The sequence below is a fragment of the Ursus arctos genome, unplaced genomic scaffold, assembly GCF_023065955.2.
Source record: "Ursus arctos isolate Adak ecotype North America unplaced genomic scaffold, UrsArc2.0 scaffold_21, whole genome shotgun sequence".
Classification (NCBI taxonomy): Eukaryota; Metazoa; Chordata; class Mammalia; order Carnivora; family Ursidae; genus Ursus; species Ursus arctos.
In genome coordinates this window covers 45,654,884-45,680,859 of record NW_026622886.1, presented here as the reverse complement: position 1 = coordinate 45,680,859, position 25,976 = coordinate 45,654,884, and the positions used below count along the sequence as shown (strand labels likewise).

Here is a 25,976-nt window from a genome sequence, read left to right as displayed (position 1 = left end):
TAAAGCTCACGTTTAAATAAGAATGGAGGTGGTAAGGGAAATCCTGAGATATCTCTAGTTAGTGCTTATTTAATAAGACTGACTACTTGGAATAATAATGTTCATGTTTGAGTTTTGAAAAAGCTGGCCCATTTTATGAGCCTATTAGCAACTTTCTTGATTAACGTATTTTACTTAACAAGTATATATAGCCCTTACCCTTGAATGGGAACTGTTTTAGTGCTTTACAAATACTAACTCATTTAATCTATATAAGGAACCTATATGATGGGTATACTGTTATCATGATCTCACAGATGTGCGAACTGAGGAGCATAGATGTAAAGTAACTTGCCCAAGGTCACCAGCTACTAAGTGGCAGAGTTGGGATGTGAACACAAGTAATCTGACTCCAGAGACTGGTTTATTAATCATTACACCATCCTTGAAGGCATTCTCAAGAGAACATAGCAGCCATTTCTCACTGAGGCAAATAGGACCCATCGTAAAAATAGACAAACAGCTCTTGGCGATGCATCCATTGTGAGTGATTAAGGGAAAGCTAATACAACTCTTGGAAACATTCTGGAGTCGTAGAGCAATTTTTTTTTTCATGTAAAAGTCTTCTTAAACACACATTATTACTCCCTTCCCAAGGAACACTTTCTTGCTTATATATTAGACTAAATCACTAGACATACGAGCTCTAGAATAGGTTTCTGACTTCTGTGTTTCTTAGCTTTTTGTATGTGGTATGACTAAAGAATGAGGTTATTTTCTTTGGTGCAATGATGGTTTCTGTCGTGGTTATAAAAAATGCATCTTTTAGGCATGGATGATTTACAGTGACAACTTTTTAAATTACTTGCTTGCCTTACATGTCTTCTCAAAAGTCTGCCCTTTCTCTCCTATCTAATCTGGTATCTCATAATAAGAGGTAGGAGGTAGGTCAGAAAAAATGTCAAAACTTTCAGTTAGATGGGAAAAGACAATGTGCATAAGAAGTGGCATCTCCATTCATCAGAAAGATTTGTGACTATACCTGTCTTTGGATATCTAGTTCCTAATATAATGACTGGCACTGAATAGATGTTCAATAAAGCTTAGCAAATTCAGATTCAGGTATGATTTTGTTCTATCTCCACTGACAGGTACAACACACAGAGTTAAATAAAACCTCCACATTTACACATAGAGTGCCAAAGTTGCATGCATAAAAAAAATCCCTTAGGCATATAAAAAGATTCTACTTTTTAAAATAAAATTTTAATTCTTTTTTCTTATTGAGATATAATTGACCTAATGTATGAGTTTCAGGTGCACAACATGATTCAATATTTATATATTTTGTAAAATAATTACAAGGATCTAGTTAACATCCATCACCACATAGTTAGAAAATTTTTTATGTGGGAAGAGAATTTTTAAGATTTACTCTCTTAGCAACTTTCAGATATTCAATACAGTGTTGTAAACTATAGTCACCATTGCTGTACTTAATATCCAAATGACTTAATAATTTTATAACTGGAAAGTTGTGCTTTTTGACATCCTTCACCCATTTGGCCCACCCCCAACCTCCAACCTCTGGCAATCACCAATTTGTTCTCTATAAGCTTGGTGTTCAGGGGGTACTTTTGGTTTCTTCTGCTTAGATTCCATGGATAAGACATATCCTATGCTATTTGTCTTTCTATGTCTGACTTGACTTAACATAATACCTTCTCTAGGTCTATCCATGTTGCTGCAGATGGCTAGAATTCCTTCTTTTCTCTGGCTGAAAATATTCCATTGTATATAAAAAACTTTTTTAAAGTTTTTATTTTAATCCCAGTTGGTGAACATAGTGTTACATTAGTTTCAGGGGTACAATATACTGATTCAACACTTCCATACATCACGTGGTGCTCATCATGACAAGTGCACTCCTTATTCCCCATCACCTGTTTCACCCATCTCCCAATCCACCTCCCCTCTGGTGACCATCAGTTCTCTAAATATAACTAAGAGTTTGTTTCTTGGTTTGTCTCCCTCTCTCTTTCTCTGTCTCTCTCGTTTTTTTTCCCCCTTTGCTTAATTCTTTTGTTTCTTAAATTCCACATGAGCTACTACATTGTTGAGAATTTTTGCATCCATCTTGATCAGGGATATTGGCCTGTAGTTTTCTTTTTTAGTGCTATCTAGTTTTGGTATCAGGGTAAATGCTGGCATCATAGAATGAATTTGGAAGTTCCTTTTCTAATTTTTTTGTTTTGAACAATCTAAGAAGAATAGGTATTAACTCTTCTTTAAATGTTTGGTAGAATTCACCTGTGAAACCATCTGGTCCTGGACTTCTGTTTGTTGGGAGATTTTTGATTACTGAGTCAATTTCTTCACTCATCATCTGTCTATTCAACTTTTCTATTTCTTCCTGTTTCAGTTTTTGTAGTTTCTATGTTTCTATGAATTTACCCATTTCTTCCAGGTTGTCCAATTTTTTGGCATATAGTTTTTCATAATATTCTAATTTCTCCTCTCATTTGTGATTTTGAGTACTTTCTCTTTTTTTCTTGATGAGTCTAGCTAGCAGTTTATTATATTTATTGATTTTTTTTTCAAAGAACCAGGTCCTGGTTTCATTGATCTGTTCTATTTTTTTCTTCCTTCTGCTGATTTTAGGTTTGGTTTGTCATTCTTTTTCTGGTTTCTGTAAGGGTAAAGTTAGGTTGTTTATTTGAGATTTTTCTTGCTTCTTGAGGTAAGCCTGTGTTGCTATAAACTTCTCTCCTAGAACCAGCTTTGCTGCATACCAAAGGTTTTGGACCATTATGTTTTCATTTTCATTTCTTCTATGTACTATTTCTTCTTTTATTTCCTAGTTGACTCATTCATGGTTTAGTAGCACGTTATTTAACCTCTATGTGGTTGTGGTTTTCCAGATTTTCTTCTCATGGTTGACTTCTGGTTTCACATCCTTGTGGTCAGAAAAGATACATGGTATGACTTCGATCTTTTTGAATTCTGAGGCTTGTTTGGTGGACTAATGTGCCATCTATTCTGGAGAATGTTCCATATGCACCTGAAAAGAATGTATTCTGTTTCAGGATGGAATGTTCTGGATATATCTGTTAAATCCATCTGGCCCAGTGTGTCACTCAAAGCCATTGTTTCCTTGTTGATTTTCTGTTTAGATGATCTGTCCAATGATACAGGTGGGGTCTTAAAGTCCCCTACTATTACTGTGTTCTTATCAATTAGTTCCTTTATGTTATTAACTGTTCTTTGTATTTAGATGCTCCTATGTTGGGTGCATAAATATTTACAATTGTTATATCTTCTCGTTGGATAGTCCCCTTTATTATTATATAGTGTCTTTGTCTCTTGTTACAGTCTTTGTTTTAAGGTCTCGTTTGCCCAATATAAGTATTGCTACTCCAGCTATCTTTTGACATACTCTTGCATGACAAATGTTTCTCCATTCCCTCACTTTCAATCTGCAGGTATCTTTAGGTCCAAAATGAGTCTACTTTAAGTTGATGGAAACTTAAATTTGAATGAATTATAAAAATTTTATATTTTTGCCCCCACTACACATTCAATATTTTTTATATGTTTTGCATCTTTTTATTTTGTGTGTCCTTTAGCTAATTATTGTAGTTACAGTTAATTTTACTACTTTGTCTTTTAACCTTTATACTAGCTGTATAAGTGTTTAATCCACTACATTTATTATATATTTGCCTTCACCAGTGAGATTTTTACTTTTGATGTTTTCTTGTTACTAGTGTCTTTTTAGTTTAAAGAATTACCATTAACATTCTTAAAAAGGTGGTTTTGTGGTGATAAACTCCTTTAGCTTTTCTTGTCTAGAAAACTCTTTCAATTCTGAATAACCTTGCTGAGTATTCTTTATAGTTTTTGGCTTTTTTTCTAGAGCATATAGATGGGTCTTTGTTTTTATCCATTCTGTCACCCTGTGTCTTTTGATTGGAGCATTTAGTCCATTTGCATTCAAACTAATTATTGATAGATATGTATTTATTGCCATTTTATTACTTGTCTTATAGTTGTTTCTAGAGCTTTTCTCTGATCCTTTCTTGTCTTTCTCTCATGTCTTGCTGATTTTCTTTAGTGATGTATTTGGATTTCTATTTACACTTTGCACACTTATTAGTTTTTTTGATATATGGTTACCATTAGGTTTGTGTATAATCTCTTGTGCATATAGCAGTCTATATGGTAGTTTAAGTTTGACCCATCCTTTACTCCTCTTCTCCCCATGTTGTAGGTATATGTTATTATATTTTATATCCTTTTTTGTGAGTTCCTTGACTGATTTTTACAAAAATATTCATTTTTATTGCTTTTATGTTTCTTATCTTTATACTGTCACTTTTGATCTCTCTATTCCACTCTAAAGAATCCTCTTTAGTATTTCTTGGAGAACTGGTTTACTGGTCACAAACTCCTTTAGTTTTTGTTTGTCTGGGAGACTCTTTATCTCTCTTTCTATTCTGAATGATAGTCTTACTCGATAGAGTATTCTTGGCTGCAGATTTTTCCCATTCAGCACTTTGAATATATCATGCCACTTACTTCTGTCCTGGAAAGTTTCTGCTGAAGAACCCCTTGCTAGCCCTATGGGGCTTCCCTTCTATGTAACCATCTCCTTTTGTCTTGCTGCTTTTAAAATTTTATCAATATAGTTTGCCAATTTAATTACATCAAGAATGTTTCTCATTTTGTTTATTGAGCCCTTTATCTCTGCTATGTTGTTCCTTATCTCTTTGTTACAGCTCTCACTCATGTGTTTCACTCTTTTCTCCAGTCCAGTGAGTGTCCTTATGTTCATTGCTTTAAATACTCTATCAGGCATGTCACTTATATCTGCTTCACTTAGATCTCTGTCCGTAGCCTTGTCCTATTGTTTAATTTGGGATAAATTTCTCCATCTTCTCATTTTTGTCTAAGTTTCTGTGTGTGTTTATCTGTGTTAGGAAAGTCATGGAAGTCTCCTGTTCTTGAGAGTGATGGCCTTATGAAGAAGGCGTCCTGTAGTGCCCTGCAGGGTTGTGTCCCCTGTTGCCCAGGGCCTGGTGCTTCTGGGAGTATCTCTGACATGTGCTGTGTTCTGTTGTTTTGTCCTGGCTACTTTCAAACCAGCCATCTGCAGAGGCTCTCTTTGCCTGTTGTGAGCAGTGATTGGTCCCTGGCCTGAAGGTGGTGCATTAACTAGGTGAGTTCTGGTCTGCTTGTGAAATGAGATGTTTTGCCACCACCAGTGGAACTGAGGCTCTGCAAAACTCCCACATTGAGAGATGGCAGTGTGAGCAGGGGTTTGGGGGCAGTCTTCAATGCAAGGGGCCCTGTGAAGCTGGGACTGAGGCAAGGATGACTGTGAAGGGTAGTTCCAGTGGAGTGGGTGGGGTGGGGCTTGGTTTAAGCAAGTTAGTTAGTAACCATCTGCTCTGTACTTGTTCCCACAGGTGTCCCTGTGGTTATGCTAAAGGGTAGGGGAGGAAATGGTGCCAGCCAGTTATTTGTTGCCAGAGGGATCTCTCTGTGAATGTTGCCTTTCTGGGACATGCTCTGAGAAGAGCAAATCATCTCCCCTCTGTTTGTGCCAGGCACTCTTCAGATTGTTATGTCCGCCCTGTATGTTTATGGGTTCTTTGCCTGCCTCCTCACCAGGATCAGCACAATGCCTTCCAGGCTCTATCCCAGACAAGCCTGCTGGCTTTTAGAACTCTAGGCTTTAAGCCCCACTGGTTGCCTGAAGTCACAAAATTCAGCTTCTCACTTTCCCAGCCAGTTGCTATAGGGATTCATTAACCCTGTGCACCCTCCTGTGTGTCAATCTGTCTCTCACCCTTTTCTGCAACTGTGGCTTCCTGCCCACTGCAGCAGCCACAGTCTGTTTCTCTCCCACACCACATCTCTACACTTTGTACCTTCTTTTATGTGGCCCCTTCTTTACCTTTAGTGGTGGAGTTCTGCCAGACTTCAGGTCATCTTCTGGGGTATTTAGGATGACTTGATAGTTACCTAGTTGTATTTGTGAGATGAAGCAAGCTTAGGGTGCTCCTACTCTGCCACCATATTCCTACACCTTAACACATTTTCTTTATTCATTCACCCGTTGATGCTCACTTAGGTTGTTTCCAAGTCTTGGGTACCATAAATAATGCTGCAGTGAACATGGGGATACATATCTTTTAAAGTTAGTATTTTTGTTCAGATAAATACCTAGAAGTAGATTGCTGGATCATATGGCAGTTTTACTTTAATTTTTTGAGGAACTTCCGTACTGTTTTCCATGGTGGATGTACCAATGTCAATTCCTACCAACAGTGCACAAGGGTGAGCTTTTTTTTTTTTCCCAAAGACTTTATTTATTTGAAAGAGAGAGACAGAGAGAGAGGGCACAGAGGTAGAATCAGGTTCCCCGCTGAGCAGAGAGCCGGATGTGGGACTCAATCCCAGGACCCTGAGATCATGACCTGAGCTGAAGGCAGAGGTTTAACCCACTGAGCTACCCAGGCTCCCCTGTTATTTATTTATTTTTTTTATAATAGCCCTTCTAATGTGTGTGAAGTGATATCTCGTGCTTTTGACATGCATTTTCCTGATGATTAATGACATTGAGCATCTTTTCATATGACTCTTGGCCATCTATGTCATCTTTGGAAAAATGTTTATTCAGATCTTCTGCCCATGTTTTAATCATTTGGGGGGGGGCTGTTGTTTGTATTCCTAATATATTTTGGATATTATCCCCTTATCAGATACATGATTTGCAAATATCTTCTTCCATTCTGTAGGTGGCCTTTTCATTTTGCTAACAGTTTCTTTTGCTGTGCAGAAGCTTTTTAGGTTGTGGTAGCCCTAATTTTCTTTCATCAATGTCTTATAGCTTTGAGTGTGCAGATCTTTCACCTCCTTGGTTAAATTTATTCCTGTGTATCTTATTCTTTTATAAATGGGATTTTTTTCTTTAAATTTCTTTCTGAATATTAGTATATAGAAACAACAGATTTTTGTATATTGATTTTGTATTCTGCAACTTAACTGTATTTATTAGTTCTAGGAGTTTTGGTGTAGTCTTTAGAGTTTCTAAATATGTCTTTTTTACAGTTTTACTCCTCCTTCCCTTTTTAATTTTATTTATTTATTTATTTATTTATTTATTTATTTATTTGTCTAATGGCTCTGCCAAGGACTTCCAATATTATGTTGAATATAAGTGACAAGAGTGGGCATCTTTGTCTTGTTTCTAATCTTAAGGGAAAAGCATTCAGCTTTTCATCATTGAGTTTGATGTTAGCTGTGGGTTTGTCATATATGGTCTTTACTAGGTTGAGAGTTTCTAACATAAGTGGTTGCTGATTTTGTCTAAAGCTTTTTCTGCCTCTGTTGAGACAATAATGTAATTTTTATTCATTATTTTGTTAATGTGGTGTTGATTTGCAGATGTTGAATCATCCGTGCCTCCTTAGAATAAATCCCTCTTAATCATAGCATATGATCCTTTCAATGTACTGTTGAAATATGTTGCCTGACATTTTATTGAGAATTTTCCATCTATGTTCATCAGGGATGTTGGCCTGTAATTTTCTTTTCTTGTGGCATTCTTATCTGGTCTTGGTATCAGAGTAATTTTAGCCTCAGAAAATGAGTTTGGAAGCATTCCCTGCTTTTTAATTTTTTGGAGGAGTTTGAGAATAACTGGTATTGATCCTTTTTGAATCATTAGTAGCATTCACCAGTGAATCTGTCTCGTCCTGGGCTTTTGTTCACAGGGAAGTTATTGGTTACTGATTCAGTCTTCTTACCAATAATCAGTCTGTTCAGGTTTTTCACTTTTTCATGATTCAGTCTTGATAGGTTATATGTTTTTAAAAATTCATCTATTTTAGCTTATCCAATTTATCGGTATATAATTGTTCACAGTAGTCTATTATCCTTCATATTTCTGTGGTTTCAATTGTAACTTCTCTTTCATTTCTGATTTTATTTGTGTCCTCTACTCTTGGTGATACTAGCTAAAGGTTTGTTAATTTTGTTTATCTTTTCAATTTCATTGATCTTTTCTATTGTCTTTTGTTATTTTATTCTAACTTTGGGCTTCATTTGATATATTTTTCTCTAGTTCTTGAGGTGTACAGTTAGGTTGCTTTCTTGAGATCTTGCTTGTTAATGTAGTCATTGATTGCTATGAACTTCCCTCTTAAAACTCTCAACTTATGTGTTGCATAAGTTCTGGTATGTTCTGTTTCCATTTTCATTTGTCTCAAAGTATTTTTCTTTTGCTTTCTTCTTTGACACATGGTTTGTTCAGGAACATGTTGTTTAATCCCCACATACTGTTGAATTTCCAGTCGCATTCCATTGTGGTCAGAAAAGATGCTTGATAGGATTTCAGTCTTAAATTTATTAAGATTTGTTTTGTGGTCTAACATATCACCTACGTGGAGAATGTGTGCTTGAGAAAAATGCATATTCTGTTGTTTTTTAATAGAATAACACATATTTATGTGTTATGACCATCTGGTCTAACATGTAGGTTAAGTTTAATGTTTCTTTGTTGATTTCTCCTTTTAGGTCTATTTTTGCTTTATATTTTTAGGTACTTCTATGTTGGGTGCATAAATATTTCCAAATGTTATATCCTTTCATTGGATTGACCATTTATCACTATGTAATGCCCTTCTTGTCTCTTATATCAGACAAAATAGACATTCAAACAAAGCCTAATAAGTATAGCTACCTCTTTTTTGTGTTGGTTCCCATCTATCCAGTTTAAGTCTGTGTGTCTCCTTATATCTCAAGTGAGTCTGTTTTAGGCCATATACAGATAGGTCTTGTTTTTTTATTTCATTCAGCCACTCTGTCTTCTGATTTTAGAATTTAGCTCATTTACAATTAAAGTAGTTATTGACAAGTATGGACTTTTGCCATTTTTTTACTTGCTTTCTGGCTGCTTTTTAGTTCCTTCTCTTGCTCTCTTCCTTTGTGATTTGGTGACTTTATTGAGTGGTATGTTTATACCTTTTTTTTTTATTTTGTGGTTACCGTGAGACTTACATACTTGTAACAGTCTATTTTATGTTTGTACTGAAGTTATTATAAGCTTATCTAAAGCTCTACATTTTTACTCTCCCACCTGTTCTGTTTTTGATGTCACGTTTTACATCTTGTGTGTTCCTTAACTAAAGTATTGTACTTATTTTTACTACTTTGTCTTTTACCCTTCATAGTAGTTTTCTAAGTGATTAATACACTACCTTTTCTTTATATTTACCTTTACCAGTGAGATTTATACTTTCATATGTTTTCTTGTTCCTAATTAGTGTCCTTTCTTTTCAACTTACAGAAGTCTCTATAACATTTTTTTGAAAAGCCAGTTTAGTGATGATGAGCTTCTTTAGTTTTTACTTTTCAGGAAAACTTTATCATTCCTTCAATTCTGAATGACAAGTTTGCTGCATAGAGTCTTGGTTGGCAGGGGGGGTTTGTTGTTTTTTCCTTTTGGCACTTTATGTTATGCCACTTCCTCTGGCTTGCAGTTTCTGCTGAAAATTTGATTGTTTTATGGGGGTTTCCTGTACGTAACAAGTTATTTTTCTCGTGTTGCTTTTAAGATTCTCTCCTTGCCTTTAACTTTTTACATTTTAATTAGAATGTGTTTGGGTTGGGTCCTTTTGAGTTTGTCTTACTAGGAACTTTCTGGGCTTTCTAGATGTATGTTTCCTTCCTCAAGTTAGGAAAGTTTTCTGTCATTATTTCTGCAAAGAAAGAGGCTTTCTTCTCCCTTCTCTCTTCACTTCTCCTTGGGTACCCCTATAATGTGAATGTTAGTCCACTTGATGTTGTTCCATCAGTCTCTTTTTAAAATTTTTTTTCTTGTTGCTTCTCTGATTGGATGTGTCCCACTGCCCTGTTTTTGAGTTCATTGATTTCTGTCTTCTGCTTCCTCTAGTCTGCTGTTCAGTCCCAATAGTGTATTTTTCACTTCAGTATTGTGTTCTTCAGCTCTGTGACTTCTATTTGGTACCTTCTTTTAGTTTCTCTTTTTTGAAGTTCTCAATGTGTTCCTCTGTTCTTGTCTTGAGTTTGGTATCTCTATACCAAATGGTATTTTTATCTATTATTTTGAACTTTTTATTATATAACTTATCTCCATCTCATTTTTTCTGAAGCGTTATCATATTCTTTTGTTTGGAATATATTCCTCTGTTTCTTCATTTTGCTTGACTCTGTGTCAGTGTCTGTATATTAGCTGAAACAACCACGTTTCATAATCTTGAAGGAGTGGCCTTGTGTAGGAGATGAGCCTTATTGCTCAATACTGCCATAGCTCTTGATCGTCTCTTAGACCTTTGTGATTGTCCAAGCAGCCTACTTTATTTTTATTAGCTCCCAGTATTTAAGAGTGTGTTACAACCTCTCAGTGTCCCAAGGGGATAAGATCTAGATTCAGTACCTAGATTCAGGCTGATTATAAGCCATATCCTCAGGCAGCAGATTTTAGAGCATACAAATATATACAGTCCTGTGTACCACAAGTATAAACCTTTATGGCCACCAGAGCTCAGCAATCCGGAGGTGGCCTGGCCGTCACAAAAATCAGGACTCCAGACAAGTGTATAAGCTCCTTTCTGGGAGATCAAAGTGAGCTGAAATGAGGCAGAGGAAGAGTATAAAGATTTTACCCACCAGCCTCCATTCCCTGAGAGCACCTCCATAGGCCCATCCCTCAGGCCAAAATTCCTGGATAAGCAAATAGACCTCTTTCACAGAAAGACATGCCCTGGGGGTGGTTGCCTGCCAAGAACTGTCTGATTGTTATAGTCCCATGGGACCCAGGAACCCCAACCCCCCTGGCCTCCAGAGCCAGGCAATCAGGAAGTGTCCCCTGGTCAGCAGCAGCAAAAACCAGGGCTCCTGATATGTGTAAAAGCTCCCTTCTGGGAGATACTAGTGCTCGGGAAGGCAGCAGAGGGGGAGCATAAAGAGGACACCTGAGAGCTAGAGCAAGACATAGGGAGAGTGTAGAAATGGTGCTGGCCAGTCTTCATCCCCCCAAAATATTCCAGCAGTCTCTCAGATGTGTACGTTAAATGAGAGGTCTGCCCTTCAGGCCAACACTTTAATTTCACTTAAAGTCTGAGCATAATCTACTGCCCCTGAGCAGGGCCTGGGGGCGGGTGAGTCTAAGTACACAAGCCCTTTAGGAGGCATTTCCCAATTCATTACAGCCTTATAGGTCTTATGAACAACTGCTCCATTGTTTTTGTTTTTCTAAGCTAGATGTTTGGGCAGTTTGTCTCTCAGGTGTAAAAACTATGTCCAACGTGAGGTTCAAACCCTTTTGCTCCTCAGGGAGAAGCTCCAGGGTTTGAGTTCTTTCCCCATTGCGGGTTGCCGGGCCAGGGGTGGGGTTTGTAATGAGATTGTGTCCCAGTCTGTCCTACCCACTTTAATGTGTAGGAGTTGCTTAGCCAGGTTTTGTTTAAAAAACTGTTCCATGAAAAATAAGATGAAAACAGAGAGGAAGGCAAATCGTAAGATATTCTTAACTGTAGGAAACATACTAAAGGTTGCTGGAGGGGAGGTGGGTGGGGGATAGGGTAATTGAGTGCTGGGCATTAAGGAGGACACTTGAAGTAATGAGCACTGGGTGTTGAATGCAACTGATAAATCACTAAATTCTACCTCTGAAACTAATAATACAGTAGATGTTAATTAAACTGAATTTAAATAAAACATTTTAAAAAGAAACTGTACCATATATAGCTACAGACTTGATGTGTCCATGGAAGGATCTTCCTATGGCAGTCTTGAGCCAGGACCCCTGAAGGAGTCCACTTTTGAACCCACTGAAGTTGGGTGTATCCATAATAGTTTTGACCAAGAATTGTGGTCAGATTTGTTGCTTCAGGGTTGATTGATTATATAATTGCTAGTGCAAACCCTCCAGAATTATCTTTCACCATGGCAACCAACGACATATCAGACCATGTCTGAACTTCAGTCTTGGTTATGGAAAGAGGAAGACCCAGAATTGACACTTTAAGGCCACCTATGATGAGGATATAGCCTGAGTAGGACATAAATCTTTGCTGTTTTAAATTACTGATAACTGAAACTTGGGTTTTTGGGTTTTTTTCCTTTTTAGCCTAACCGAATACAGAGTCCATCCCATCTGAACATGAGTTGGAACATCTCCTGGGCAAAGACTAGGTCTTACTCATATATGTATCCCCAGGGTTTAGTGTACGACCTGACAATATAGGAAGTATTCAATATTATTTTAATAACTGAAAAATCTTTATCAAAGCAGCATCATAATGAAGTACAATACCTAAAATTTTAGGAAACAGTTTATAAACAGCACAGAAAAATTCTGTAATTCACAGAAATTGCGTCAAATGTTTAACCTAGAAACCTGATCAAAAGAGGTTATTATATGGGTGCCTAAAACAGATTCAATGAATTACAATTATAAATTTTGTATAGACCATCCATTAAGCAAATATAGCAGTTGGCAATTCAAAGTCCTAGAGAAAAGGTTACTTAAGTGATTTACGATGCATTTCTAGTCTCCAGAGATTCTCACTTTAATATTAGTGCAATGGTTATAATTCTGCATTGCCTGTCCAAGAGGTTTTTGCTTCATCAGATACATAAGACTTTTTTCCTTGTTTTCATCTTAGTACAAAAGTTGTTCCCTATGAATGTAACAGATGGATCTTGATGAATGGTATTGTTTCCCCCATGAAAGCTGACTATTCCTCACATAATACCTTGTGAAAACTACTACCATCAGTTTACTTGGCTTCTAACTATAGAAATATCTGACCTTTTATTGGTGGCCCTACTTCTTTAGCCCTTGTAACTGGACATGGATGATTATACATGCACGTAGCTTTGAACATTCACAGTATTTCTTCTGAGAACATCAACTATGCAGTCATAACACTTGAAGAACAAATGGGAGTCATGTCAATATGAGAACTTGGAGAAAATATTACAGAAGATATATTTACATTGTAATGGTTACATGCACCTAGAGTTTTCTACTTTTTATGAAGCAATATATTTAATTGGAAAGAGTATACACTTTGGAATCAGATTTGTGTTTGACCTTTGTCACTTAGTAATTATGTAGCCTTAAGAAAGTCAATTTCCTCCATCCTCTTTTTCTCATCTATACTAAGGAATAATAAGACTTACAATGCCAGTGTTGTAATTATTAGAAATATTTTGTTGAGATGATATAGCACAGTACCTGGAAAAAATTGTCACTCAATATAAGTGCTATCTTATATCTTCTATCCATTTGTGAATACTGTTGCAAATAAAATTAGAACATACGAGGTTAGCCTTTTGTTCTAGTCAGGACTTTGCACAAGGTCCACCTGCATTATGAAGGGCAATCTGCTTTACTCAGATTTCACCAATTTAAATGTAAATCACATCTAAAAACACCCTCACAGAAATATCTAGAATACTGTTTCACCAAATATCTGGGCACTGTGGCCCAGACAAGTTGACACACAAGATGACCCGTCATACCAGCTAACTCCTTGCCCTTGACTCTTTCTGAACATACATTTCTTATACTTTACCACCTTGTGAATAAACAAGACTAGGTGATGACTAAGCAACAGCTATAAGACTTGTTGAACTGCTCTCTAGTGGAATTTAAGAGAGACTACTAAGATGACCATTCCTCTTTTAAAACCTATTTATTAAGAGGTAGTCAACATCTGCATTTTGGACAGGGATTAGTCTATTTTCATGATTGGCTTCTAGAGCTCCTATTTTGCACCAGATAAAAAGAGAAAAGAAGGCAAATGCTCTGGAGAATCTGGTATTCCAATTCCAAAGCAAAAGATATGTGAAATCCTTAGCAGGACTCAACAGGATTGACATATATCTAATTATGCATAAGCACTGGACAGCATCACTAATACCCTATCCTCATTTTAGTAGAACTCACCCAGGAGCACTCTGGAAGAGCACAGCATGCTCTGTAAGCATTCATCATGAGAGAGAGTTGGTATACCTTTGTGAGGATGAGGCTGAGAGAACCACAGTGAAGAAGAAATCGAAGGATAATATTAGGTTTATGAGGCCTGTGGGACCTTGACAACATCTTCACACAGCAGCCACGAGTGGCTATGGTGAATTAAAAATCACTTGATCCGTCCTGACAGTGCCTTCAATTTTCTGTAATCTCAGTAACTTCAGAAAGGCTGAACCCTTAGTGAGAGGTTACTGGTACTACCAAAAATAATTCTACCCTAGATTTTTTTAGTCCACCGATAGGAACACTTTCCTTTCATATTATGATACCTTTGGTATCAAATAGCAACATGAAATAGTTTCACTGAATAGGGTCTCCTTAAACCACTATATAGGTGAAATGTCAACTTCTCAAAAGTTAACATTAACAGCTTTTATCCTAAACCTGTTCATAAAGAATTCCCTTACAGCTCCTATAAGAAATCCTCAAAGTTAGAATGTGGAGGCAGATAGTTCACATCTATGTTATATATGCAAGGGTGCTCTCAACAAGTTGATTTCACTTGTGAAATTTAATCTCAGACAGTGGTTGACTGCCTGCCAGACATTTGCTTTTAGTAATCTCACCAATCGATCATATGTTGTAATTGAAGTTGGAGGTTGAGATTTCTAATCATGATACCTGTTTAAATTTTTCTGTCAGCCAAAGTGTCTGTGGAGAATATTCAATTTTATTTCTTTCAAGATAGAGTAAAAGCATCTCAGTATATGAATCCTAGAAACAGTCTGACCAAATCAACTCTCCCCACAATTATTCCAACAGCCCTTTCAAGAATAGGTTATTTTAAAGTTGCAAAGTAGAGATTGTATTCAATTATTTTCAAACATCCTTTGAAAATGAATTTACACTGTCTGGTATTACCAAGTCTGTCTCTCTCTCTCATTCCTGTTCTTTTCCCAGTCCTATTAAAAGAAAGCTAGGAGATTCAAGGTGAAGGTAAAATATGTTTGCCACCAGAAGAGAATAAGCAATAAAAGATAGAGTAGTCAACAATAAGCAGAACCTCAACAGAATAGCCCTTTATTGACTTCGGGCTAACCCCACCATAAATCATGGAAAGCCAACATTGCTACTTAATATAGGAGCAAAACCCAATACTACTAAACCACAAGAGCTGAGGGTACAGCTAAGTAACTCTGATCTTTAATAAGCTCAGTATTAAACATCATAAGAAATGGAATTCCCTGGTTTAGTATATTTGTTTTAATTTGGTAATTTGAATTTTATACCTTTTCAAATGAATGGCTGATTTTTAATATACATTAATGATTTTTTGAAAGTGTTCTGTAAGTTTAAAGCATTAATAAATTTATATAATGTTATAAGGTACCAGTATTCTTATTTGATGACCACAGTTTTAAAGTATTTTTCATTTAATTAGTTATTACTGTGGCCCCCTACATAAAATCCTTCTTTCGCTCTCCTCTCTCTCATATTTTGTAACTGGTAGAAAACTTTAAAATGATTTAAAAGTCTAATCCAAAAAGCTTTGTTTTCTTATGATAGTAAACCATCAGATACAATTCAGTTCAGTCTTGACATCATGGAACATTCTGTTTTGATTGCACTTAGTCACTATATAGTAAGGAGACGAATTGAGTAAATGGCCTTTGAAGGGCATCAAAATCTGTTATCTTTGAGTTTTAGGAGGGCTGTGGACCATGCAGTCTTAAACTGCCAGTGTACTCTTATGACACCAGTACAAGTCTCTGTTCTACCACTTCTGTACATGACAGTGATTTACTGACTTTGTCTCCAATTGACTATGAAGTCTTGGACGTCAGAGGGTCTTGATTTTTTAAAATTTGCCTCCCTGAAGCCTACCACAATATCAAGCACATGGCTGCATATCAGACATGCAATTTATCTTTAGAGTAAATGAACAAATGAATGGACAAGCTCCCCTTGAATGGAGTTCGTTAATTTTATATTCTTGTTTTATTTTATTTAAAGGCTTATTTACTTGAGGGCAAGAGAATCTGAAGCAGACTCCCTGCTGAGTGGCTTGATCTCAGGACCCTAAGATCACTGCCTGAGCCAAAACCAAGAGTCAGAAGCTTAAATGACTGAGCCACCCAGGTGTGCTAATCTTATTTTAAAAATGTTTCTTATGTTGCACTTTAAAGAGTTGCACATTCTACAGTATTTTCCATGTGTTACCAATAACACCATCCAACAAGGAGGCAAGTTTTAAGATTATGAAAGTATATCATATTCAACTAACGGATTGTGAACGTCTAATATTTCTTACAAATGTCGTATTCAGAAAGAAGTTTAAAGTCCATATTATCTGGTAGGTTCTATGTGTTTGTTGTATCAATCAACAGCTCTAACTCCCTGGAACTCTCTCTTTCTGTGTTTCCTCAGACTCTAGGTTCTGTTGGTTTTCCAATTTCATCTTCCTCATCATCTGTATCTCAAACTTCTCTGTCTTCATTTCTAGGGCTGTACTTTAAACTGTCCGCTTGATATCTTCATCTCATTGTGCCCTTATCCAAGAATATCACCATATACGTTAGGCCAAAAGTAGGAGTCTTTCTGAAATTTTCCCTTTCACAAAATTCTTATGGTTAATTACCAAACCCTGTTGATTCTACTTTTTGGTAACAACACCCCCAGGGTGTCACTTTCCTATCTTAGTTCAGGCCTGTTTTCTCACATTCCTCTCAATTCCTTACAGTTGACACATTAAGAGAAATAGATTTACAAAGTATAAACCAGACCCTTCTCTCCTCGATGTTCTTTAGTGGTTTACACTTTCTTAGAGAATAACATCCAAATCTTTTAGCATGACATTTAAGAGTGTTAAGCTCAGTTGGCCATGATTCCCCTCACACACATGGTTACCCCATGAACTGATTTCTATTCTGTGAGCAAAGACATGATCTTCTATACCTCCATGCCTTTGCATAAGCTGTTGTTGTTATGGTAAAGTGAACTAGCTAACACATCCTTTAAGTCACAAATTGAAGACTTCCAGAAATGAGGAGTAGACTATTTCAACCAAGGCAGCCCATTTAACATCATCTAGAGCTGACACCACAAGAGCTATTCCTTGCCCTTAATTGTATTCCTTGTGGTCACACAGAACAAGTCTAATTTTTTTTTCTTTCATATGATAGATCTTCTTCAAATAGTTTAAAACATATTACTCCTCGTGCTGCTATTCTCTGAGGTAAATATCCACAAAGTCCTTTAGATCAGCCTCTCTTTTTCCTAGCCCACTAAAAGTTGGCATCAAGAACTTTCCTGGGTACCCCAGCTGAGCACTGACCATGATAGAGTGAAGCTCAACTCTGCCCTTGGTATTTCGCACACCTCACAACCAATTTTCCATTATTCAGAGGTGGATTGCACAGCAAGGAGCTGGGATTCACTCTCATCTGGAGTTGGGAATTGGGCCCCAGCTTTGTTTTTCTGTACAATCTCAGCACCATTCATAAAGCATTTGGAATTCTCAATTTGTGGGAAAATTACCTTTTATTTCTCAGCGGTACTTTCATCCTGTTGTCCAAAGTAAGAAAATGAAATTGGATCTGAAATCATGAAGAATTTTAGATTCCAAAGAAAATGTATGAAGAGGAGAGGAGAGAAAGAGCCCCGGGGGGGGGGGATGTATACAGGGGAGGTTATCAAAGGGCTGTCACCCACCATAGAAAAAGAAGGCATAGAACCCCCACGAGCTAGGGTTCCTTCAACTTTCCATTATCCTCTCCAAGTCCCATGAGGTACTGTTCTTTATTAAGGCACTCCAGATGACCAAAAACAGATGACACTGTTCCCTCTCCCAAGAACAGTTACCGCTGAACAAATATCAAGCTCTGCAGTGTTAAAAATAAATCCCTGATAGAATTTTAATCTTCGGCCCTCAGAAAGAGAAAGAGATGTTGTCCTCACCCCTTAATTCCCAGGACATAAGCAAGAGCCTAAAGATGTACCTCATAGTTCCTAACGAAGTTCTGTCATCCCCAAACTAGATTCTATTACGATGTGTGAACATTCACAATTAATCGTAAGATTATAATCACAATATTCAGAGTAACACCTAGAAATAAACACCTGGCTCAAAAACTATAGAAGCATTTAAATCTTAAAGGAACTTCAAAACACTCATGGGTTGCCCATTTTTTCATTTTAATTGTAAAACTATAGGCCAGGTTTTGGAAATATAGCCCCGATGATATATTTTTAAGTCTTCACTTTAATTTCCAATACCTCTCTAAAGAAATACCAAGGGAGACACTCCTGGCCCTATTAAATTATTAATTAAGTAAGCAGCTCTTAAATTTAAAACACCAGGTTTAAATGTTACTTTTACTGGTGCTACTACATGGACACCTAATTTGTTCCACCTACCTACCTATGGACTCATTATCTAATTGAGGGGAAAAAAACAAACTTTCCATATATTAATCCATTTCTGTCCACATCTCTTTAAAAAAAAAAACTTTGATGTTATCATAGTAATTATATAGTGCCTTAAATACTTTTCCAAATGTCCCTACCATTTGAGATTTTAAATCTTTTATAATAACAGTATCACTCAATATCTGCATTTGTTACTATAGTAAATACTTTTTACCTACTCTTAATAAATGTGGAGTTCAAGATGTTCTAGACTTGGTGGGTATTAATGCAATACCTAAAACATACTCTTCCCACAGTTGTCTCCATTTCACCTACTGGCAACTTCGTCAAATATTTAAGTCAGTTGTGATATGCCTCCTCTTACCCTTTCAATCCTAAATTCAACCGGTTGCCCTTACTCCACTACGGCTACACCAGCATCATTGCTGTCCCTTGAATGTGATGTTCCCACAGCAGCTCCCAGGATTGGTCCTTTGTACCTATTCTTCCGTTTACCTGGAGAGCTGTCCTCTAGGTAGCCATATGCCTCATCTCCTGTAAGACCTCAGGCAAATACGCAAGCTCCCTTGCTCAACACTCTCAAAATTTCCCTCCAGCTTTCCTTTCACCATCTACCCTACTATCTACTTCACCGACTTATTTTTGTCTCCCTCTGTGTGATAGGTAGAATTCTAAAGATTTCTGTCCCTTCCTTATTGAAATAAACACTAATCTAAATACTGTTATGAAGGGACTTTGCAAGGTCATTAAAGTTGCTCAACAGCTGACCTTAACATAAGAAGATCATCTGCGTTCTCTGGGTGGAACCCATGTAATTACTTGGCCCTCCAAAGCAGAAGAGTAAGGCAGAAGAGAGATGGTAGAAGGGCGGTCAGAGAGATTCAAGGCATAGGAAAGACTCCACGTGTCATGACTGGTTTGAAAATGAATGAGTGTGACCAGGAGAGCAGGCATTCTGACAGAGATGAGAGAGACTCCCTGATGACAGCTACTAGAGAAATAGAATCCTCATTCCTGTTCTTACAAGGCACGGAATTCTGTCAACACCCTGAATGAGCTTAGAAGCAGATTCTTCCCTACAACCTCCAGCAGGAAACATAGCCCTGCTGTGAAAAGATGAAACACCCCGAGCCACGAGACCATGGAGCCGGGCTGGGGCCCAGTCTTACCTACAGAGAATAAATGAATGTTACGGTAAGTCCCAGAATTTGCAAAGGCAGCAAGCGAAAACTAATACATGCTATTGGAATATACGCTCGATGAGGGCAGGGATCCCCATCTCAGAGTTTTCTTCATGCTGTGCTGCAGAACCTAGACTAGGACCTCACAACAACAGACAATAAATACTTGTTGAATGACTGATTATACACAGTATACGCATTCTTGCCCATGAAATCTATATTTTGAGATGACAGAATTTTTTTACCGCAAAACATTGAATAAAAAATATGAAAAATGTAAAAGATGAATTGATGCGAAAATGGTCTAATCTGTAGTTTCTATCTCTACAAATTAGTGGCGGCTGGCTACCACTTCCTAAAGTACTGGTTTTCAAAATGCATGTTGTAACATATTGGCAGGTCATAAAATCAATTTATGGGGTTGAGACAGGTAAGGAAGGAAGGAAATAAAACCAAAAACAAATAGAATTTTCATTTTAGTGAGGGGTCCGTGAGTGTGCGTGTGTATACTGGACCACACTGTGAGGTGTATTTCTTACTGTAAGTACCGTCAAAATAATTGGAAAATAAGGGCCCTAAAGGTCACCATATTCTGTGTTGTGGACCAGGATGCAATTTAGGGCTTGACCAGAGGTGAGATGAAGACAAATGACGGGTGAATGTGTCTGTTAAGAAAGGGCTGATCAGGAAAGAACTACACTATCGCGAGACTGTGATTGAATTTGCAAGGCGAGAGAGAGAGAGAGAGAGACAGAGACAGAGACAGAGACAGAGAGACAGAGCGCGCGCGCGCGAGTGCACTGTGGTTGGAGAAGTCACACAAATTGCACCATCTTAAGGTGAGGAAATGAACCTTTTTCCTCTTGCTCGGTTTTGTTTGTTTTGCATTGGGGCTGGAATAGTGCCCCTGGGCAGTGTTCAAAGGCCCCTCCCCAGCCCCCATCACAGAACGGTCAGTGAGTCTTGGTATAAAATCCAGCCGCATCTGGAAGAGGGTGACTTGAGGCTTTAATCAGCAAAACCTCCTAAAATGCTGTTTCTTTTCTTCCTTACAGGGAAAGGATTAAAAACCCAAATACTTATCTATCTTCTGAGATTAGCCAGTTATTAGTGTCATATAAATGTAGCTGGAAAGGAAGTTAGAAATGTCCTTGGCACGTGGAACCAAAAAATAAATCCTGGTTAAAGGAACTCGAAGTTGAACCTAACTCAATATCCTCATTTATTTTGCAGATGAGGACGCTGAACTAAAGTCTTATAGCCATTATTATAACGATGTTACTCTTATATTTATCCATGATTCCAGTGTTTATTGTTAGTGGACTGCACATGGATGACAAGAATAATGCAACTGTACACTCTTCATTCCCCTACTCTAGGGCATATGCCTGGTTGGCAGGGACCACACCATACATCTTTGTACTCTCATTAGTGCCTGCTGTGGTTTGGGAAATTAAATAAGATAATACCTGCAATACACTTAGAGTGCCTCGTGTATGCTAAGAGCTAAGTGAATGCCTTCATATGTGCTTTTGTTGCTTTGATTGTAATAAGAGCATTATTATTATAGGATGTTTATGCATAGGAAATTCTTAATACCTGTTGATTTTCTTTGCATTACATGCCAAAAGGAAATCATATTTTATGCACTTAAAATCCACTTATATTTGAAGAGACATTAAAAAACTAGAGTTCTTATCTGCTTGAGGCACTTTAAACTGGCAAAGATTAAAGAATTCCAATTACTTAAGACATTTTCTGGGTAATTTTTAAGTATATGAAAAGTAAACAGACCTAGGATTTGTGATTCATAAAGATAATATTTCTAACGAAAATACAGAATCTTGCATACTCTGAAGGTCATCTTTCTTTAGGTAAGAACCAGACTTAAGAGCTACATGACCATTGGTGTTTAGAGCCCATACCCATGGCCATGGGCTGTGAATCCTAAAATCAAAATGTGACTTCCTTTAGAAGATGTTCCAGAGAGAAAGAATATCAAAACATTAAAAGAAATGAATCAGCCTATTTTTCCTGAGGATCCAACAATGTTATCAAAGGTTTATTTTTCCCTCAAATCTTACAAGCTCTACAGCACCTTTCCCCCCTGCTACTTTTATATTATATAATTAGTGTATAATTATGTGCTCTTTCATATTCTTTTATTAATGACTCTTTGAAAAGTTATTATTTATCTTTGAAAGTGAGTTTGAAATCAAGGGACTCTCATGACTTTTCCTTTCTTTTTAACTTTGGAGTTCTTGAAAGTAATACAATAGGTGGTTGCAGAGGTCATAGACAGAAGTTTCCACCTTTAAGGTAAGAACTAGAGTTCAGGAAACAAATGTTGCATCCTCCGTTCCCTCCAGATTAAATGTTTGGGGTACTGAAGAGCATGAATGGAAAATACTGATGTTCCAACAAGGGTTGTGTGTTCTTTGCCTTTTCTCCCTTGTTGGGACAAATAGAAAATGGATCAGAATAATAAGCTTCCTGAATCTGGTACAAAGACAGAAGGGGGATATGATTCACATTTATAGTAGCAAGTACAATGTAAATTCCAAATTAGTCTTAAATGAGGAATTCACCCAGCCCATAATCTGTAGTCAGTTCTGGAAAGTACCACCACATCTCTGCTGAGGCTAAGCAAGTCTCATTGCTGTTTTTGGCTGACTGCTTTTTTTCTAACATTCGGCTTACCGGAGCACTCCAGATTGAATATGGGCAATTAAAAGGAAGGGTGTACATTATTGCAAATTTTAATCATTTCTCGAGCCATTTTGCTTGCAGTGATAATCCCACAAGACCAACATATCTTGCATAAGAAACTCAGATGGGTTTTGGCTGCGAGCAGCTCTTCAGTTACTTTGTAACCTATTCATGCTTAACTTCTGGACTTCCCCCATTTGTGGCTGGCATCTGCCAACTCAGGGATGCAGTGCAGTGGCTGCTTGGCTCCCCACAGCCATGGCTAACTTATTTAAGACTGGCACATGAACACTAGTGCCAATGAACCAAATAATGATCAGACTTCGTCTCGATTCCACTGCTGCTCTCAATGCATGGCCGGAGCTGCCTCTGTCCGACACGTTCACGGCATGCAATTTCAAAAATTTGTGTCTCCTCTACTTTTTTGGTACTATTTCAGTGGAGAGAGCAGAACAATAACCTGATGACCTCAGAAACTGTTTTTTGACGCCTCGGGGAAATTGAGCCAAATTCTTTTTGTAATTCTTTTGTAAACCAAAAGACACTCACAACTGCCCATCATTTTGCCTAACCATTTGGAATACCGTGATGTCCCTTTGTTGGACATGTCTACATAGCTTCCTTCTCACCAGCAATCTTTTTCTTGTGAAGAAAAACAAAGATAGCAATTTACGTTGATTGTATTCAAGAAACTCCGTCTTTCAGGATCACTGATCTTATAGATGATGATTTTTCCTTACTTTAAATGAGAATCACAGCCTCCGAGTTAGAAGGAATCTTAAAAGAGATGAAATAAAAAGAGGACGCACAATATACTCTATGTGGCCTAACCCTTTATAACGAAAATGAACTGGAGGATCTAGATACGGTCTTCCCCACTTGCCAAGTTCTCAGCCTCTCATCCATCTTGTTTAATTACAAGACGAAAACCGGTTAAATGGGAAGAATTGCTGAGACCAAATTTTAAGTTTGGACCGCTGAGACTAAGGCACAGCAGGGAGTGAAGCAGCCCTTCTAACACAGCTTACTGTGGGAATTTCGATCACATGGTCTTGACCTTTTCATTTCAGTGATCCAGAAAGTTAAAGATAATTTTAAAGGTCTACCTAATATGAATAGAATGACAGGAAGCTCTCTTCACTATTCCTTAAGAATAAGTTAAATTATCTAGTTTAAACGACAGGTTAAGAGATTAGGTTCTGGAATGAGACTGCTCCGTTTGAACCCTGGCTTCCCTGTTCATTAGCTGTATGACCTTGGAAAGTCACTGAGGGTTTTGAAACTTCGGTTTACTCATCTGTAAAGAGGAGATAATATTATCTTCCTCATTGGGCTGTTAAGAGGATTAAATGAGCTCATTCACATGAAGTACTTTGTTCGGTTTATGGCATATGTTTTAAGTATCCAATAAATGTTAGTTTCCTCATGTCCACTGAAGTAATAAAAAAGAGTGTGGTCACAGAGTGCGATTTTTTTTTTTTAATTTGCTTCAGAATCTCAAATCTTTCTTCAGTGAATTTCCATGAGTGCTATTTGGACTAAGAATTTATAGTGTTAGGGAAGGAAATATTTTCATGCTATAAATAACTTATTTTATATTGCCAGGATGTTTTTAACAAATCAGTGTGGTTTATATCATGTGCTGAATAATACAATTATTCTAATTAACTGATCATGCACTCTGTAGGTTTTGGAAAAGTATATCAGCATTTAGCCAACAAATAGAATCATGAATAATTTGACAAAATATAGTTTTTATTTATGCTATTAGTTACTTTTGTGTATGTTTGAACAGCCAATGCACTAAACATGTTATTCAATGGACTGGATTATATATCTGATAGGATTTAAAAATAATCCTCTTGAATATGTCCAGAGAGGTTTAAAAAAAAAACTGCTTTTATTAAACAATATGGTACATTAACCAGTCTCTGCTTTTATGTTACTTTTTATAAAATATCATATTATTCTTATCTAGTCCCCAGTTATCCAATTCTAATCAATAGTCTGCTTTCCCCTAAAAGCAAATAGCAAAACAAGATGGTACTTTTGTTTGCTGATTCTACAGAAAATTTAAATTCTGCCAGTCCAGAATATCCATGGAGCTAATTAGGAAATCAAAGAATAAAGCTAACCATTTTTCTTTTCTCTCCCCTGTCCCAGCAATCATTGCAAGCTGAACTACATCATTGTCTGAAGAGTAGTCTTTTCATATTGACCCTGAGATTTAGAAACTCCTCTCGGTAACTCATTACAAAGTTTACCATTAAGAAAACCATTTATTGACCCAGAAACCAGGGAGATCAAAATAATTACTTTCATAAAAACGAAAGACTCTTAGTTGGGAAATTGTATCGAGTCATGTATAAAATAAATTTTCCCCCCAGAATATATTCAAATTACTGTCCATTAAAGAATAAGGGATTTGGGGTCACTTTCTCATCATGTAACATGCATCCGCAGGGGGTTTCACATTCCTGTCAGTATCTCATGAAGGAATACACAACATTGATTTATTAAATAACATGACAGGTGATGGCAATCTATAGAAGATGCTATTCTGAGTAAAATAAAAATGTGCTATGAAAAAATGAATTAGGAAGACAATGGGGGGTAGAGTATGGAAAACTATACTTTCCACGGTACAAGCATCACTTAAACGATGTTCCTGCGCATGCCCACGCTCTATAAATTCAGAGACATTGTTGCTTTCCCAAGCTGGCTGTCCACTTACCCTGGTTGTTTTCACTTTATTCCCAGAGGAACAGCTCCATCCTTTCCGATCCGGAAGAACTTTACATTCCTCTCCCTCAAGACAGGGCTGCATGTGGCACCACCATTTCTGTTCCACGATTGAAGCTACAGGAGATAAAAAGCGATCAGTGCAGTGGTTTCTGTTTGGGCATTCATCTTCTGGGTGCACAAAGAGGAACAGTTTTTCCCACCACTGGTTAGACTGGGTTTTGAAGCATGCTCCTCTAAAATCTTTCTAGACTCTCTAAAATAATGTTTGTTTTCAATTTTAGCTTACCGTGGTGAGAACACTCTACCCTCTTCACAAATAGTATTGTTAATTAGAGGCACATTGTGGAAGGATTTTTTTCATGTGAATATACAGGCTTTATGAAAACGAATATATTGGGAAGAAACTCATATAGACATGCATACCCTGATCTACCTAAAGATAAGAAAATTAACCTATTACCAGTTTAGAGCCAATATTTTAGAAGTAATGTGATACTTCCCACAAGTAGGCTAAAATGAGGAGGATATTAGCGTTAATGTGTTTTTGGGGTTTTGTTTTTACTGTGGGCAGTAGCCATCATCACAAGGAATGAGCCATACTACTAGGAATACTTACGTTATTATTTATGGTAACATTAATTAAATAGACCCATACAAAGATGTGTGTCCTATTGTAATTAGGTGAACCCTCCAATAAAATTATTTTGATGATCTCCATAAAAATCAATATTTCATGTGAATTCACTGTACAACTACAAATTCACTCATTTATATGGCGCTTATTTTTTCATTCTTAAGAACCATCCATGGGATTAGGTCACCATACTGTTTAATCCTCCATTTTCATCTCTCCTTTCCCAATTAATTTACACCCGCGCGCGCCCTCCACCGGTAAATCAGTATTTCATGGTATCAAAGTA

At 37.2% G+C, this 25,976-nt stretch overlaps 1 protein-coding gene across 2 annotated transcripts in view; it reads right to left on the bottom strand.

The window, feature by feature from the left end:
- TAFA2 (TAFA chemokine like family member 2) overlaps window positions 1–25,976 on the bottom strand; it is a 355,777-nt gene that overhangs the window by 18,964 nt on the left and 310,837 nt on the right. For both annotated transcript variants that reach the window (XM_044384656.3, XM_057316454.1), the window contains exon 4: window positions 25,046–25,170. In XM_044384656.3, coding sequence (XP_044240591.1) covers window positions 25,046–25,170 — 125 coding nt within the window. The remainder of the gene's footprint in view (window positions 1–25,045; window positions 25,171–25,976) is intronic.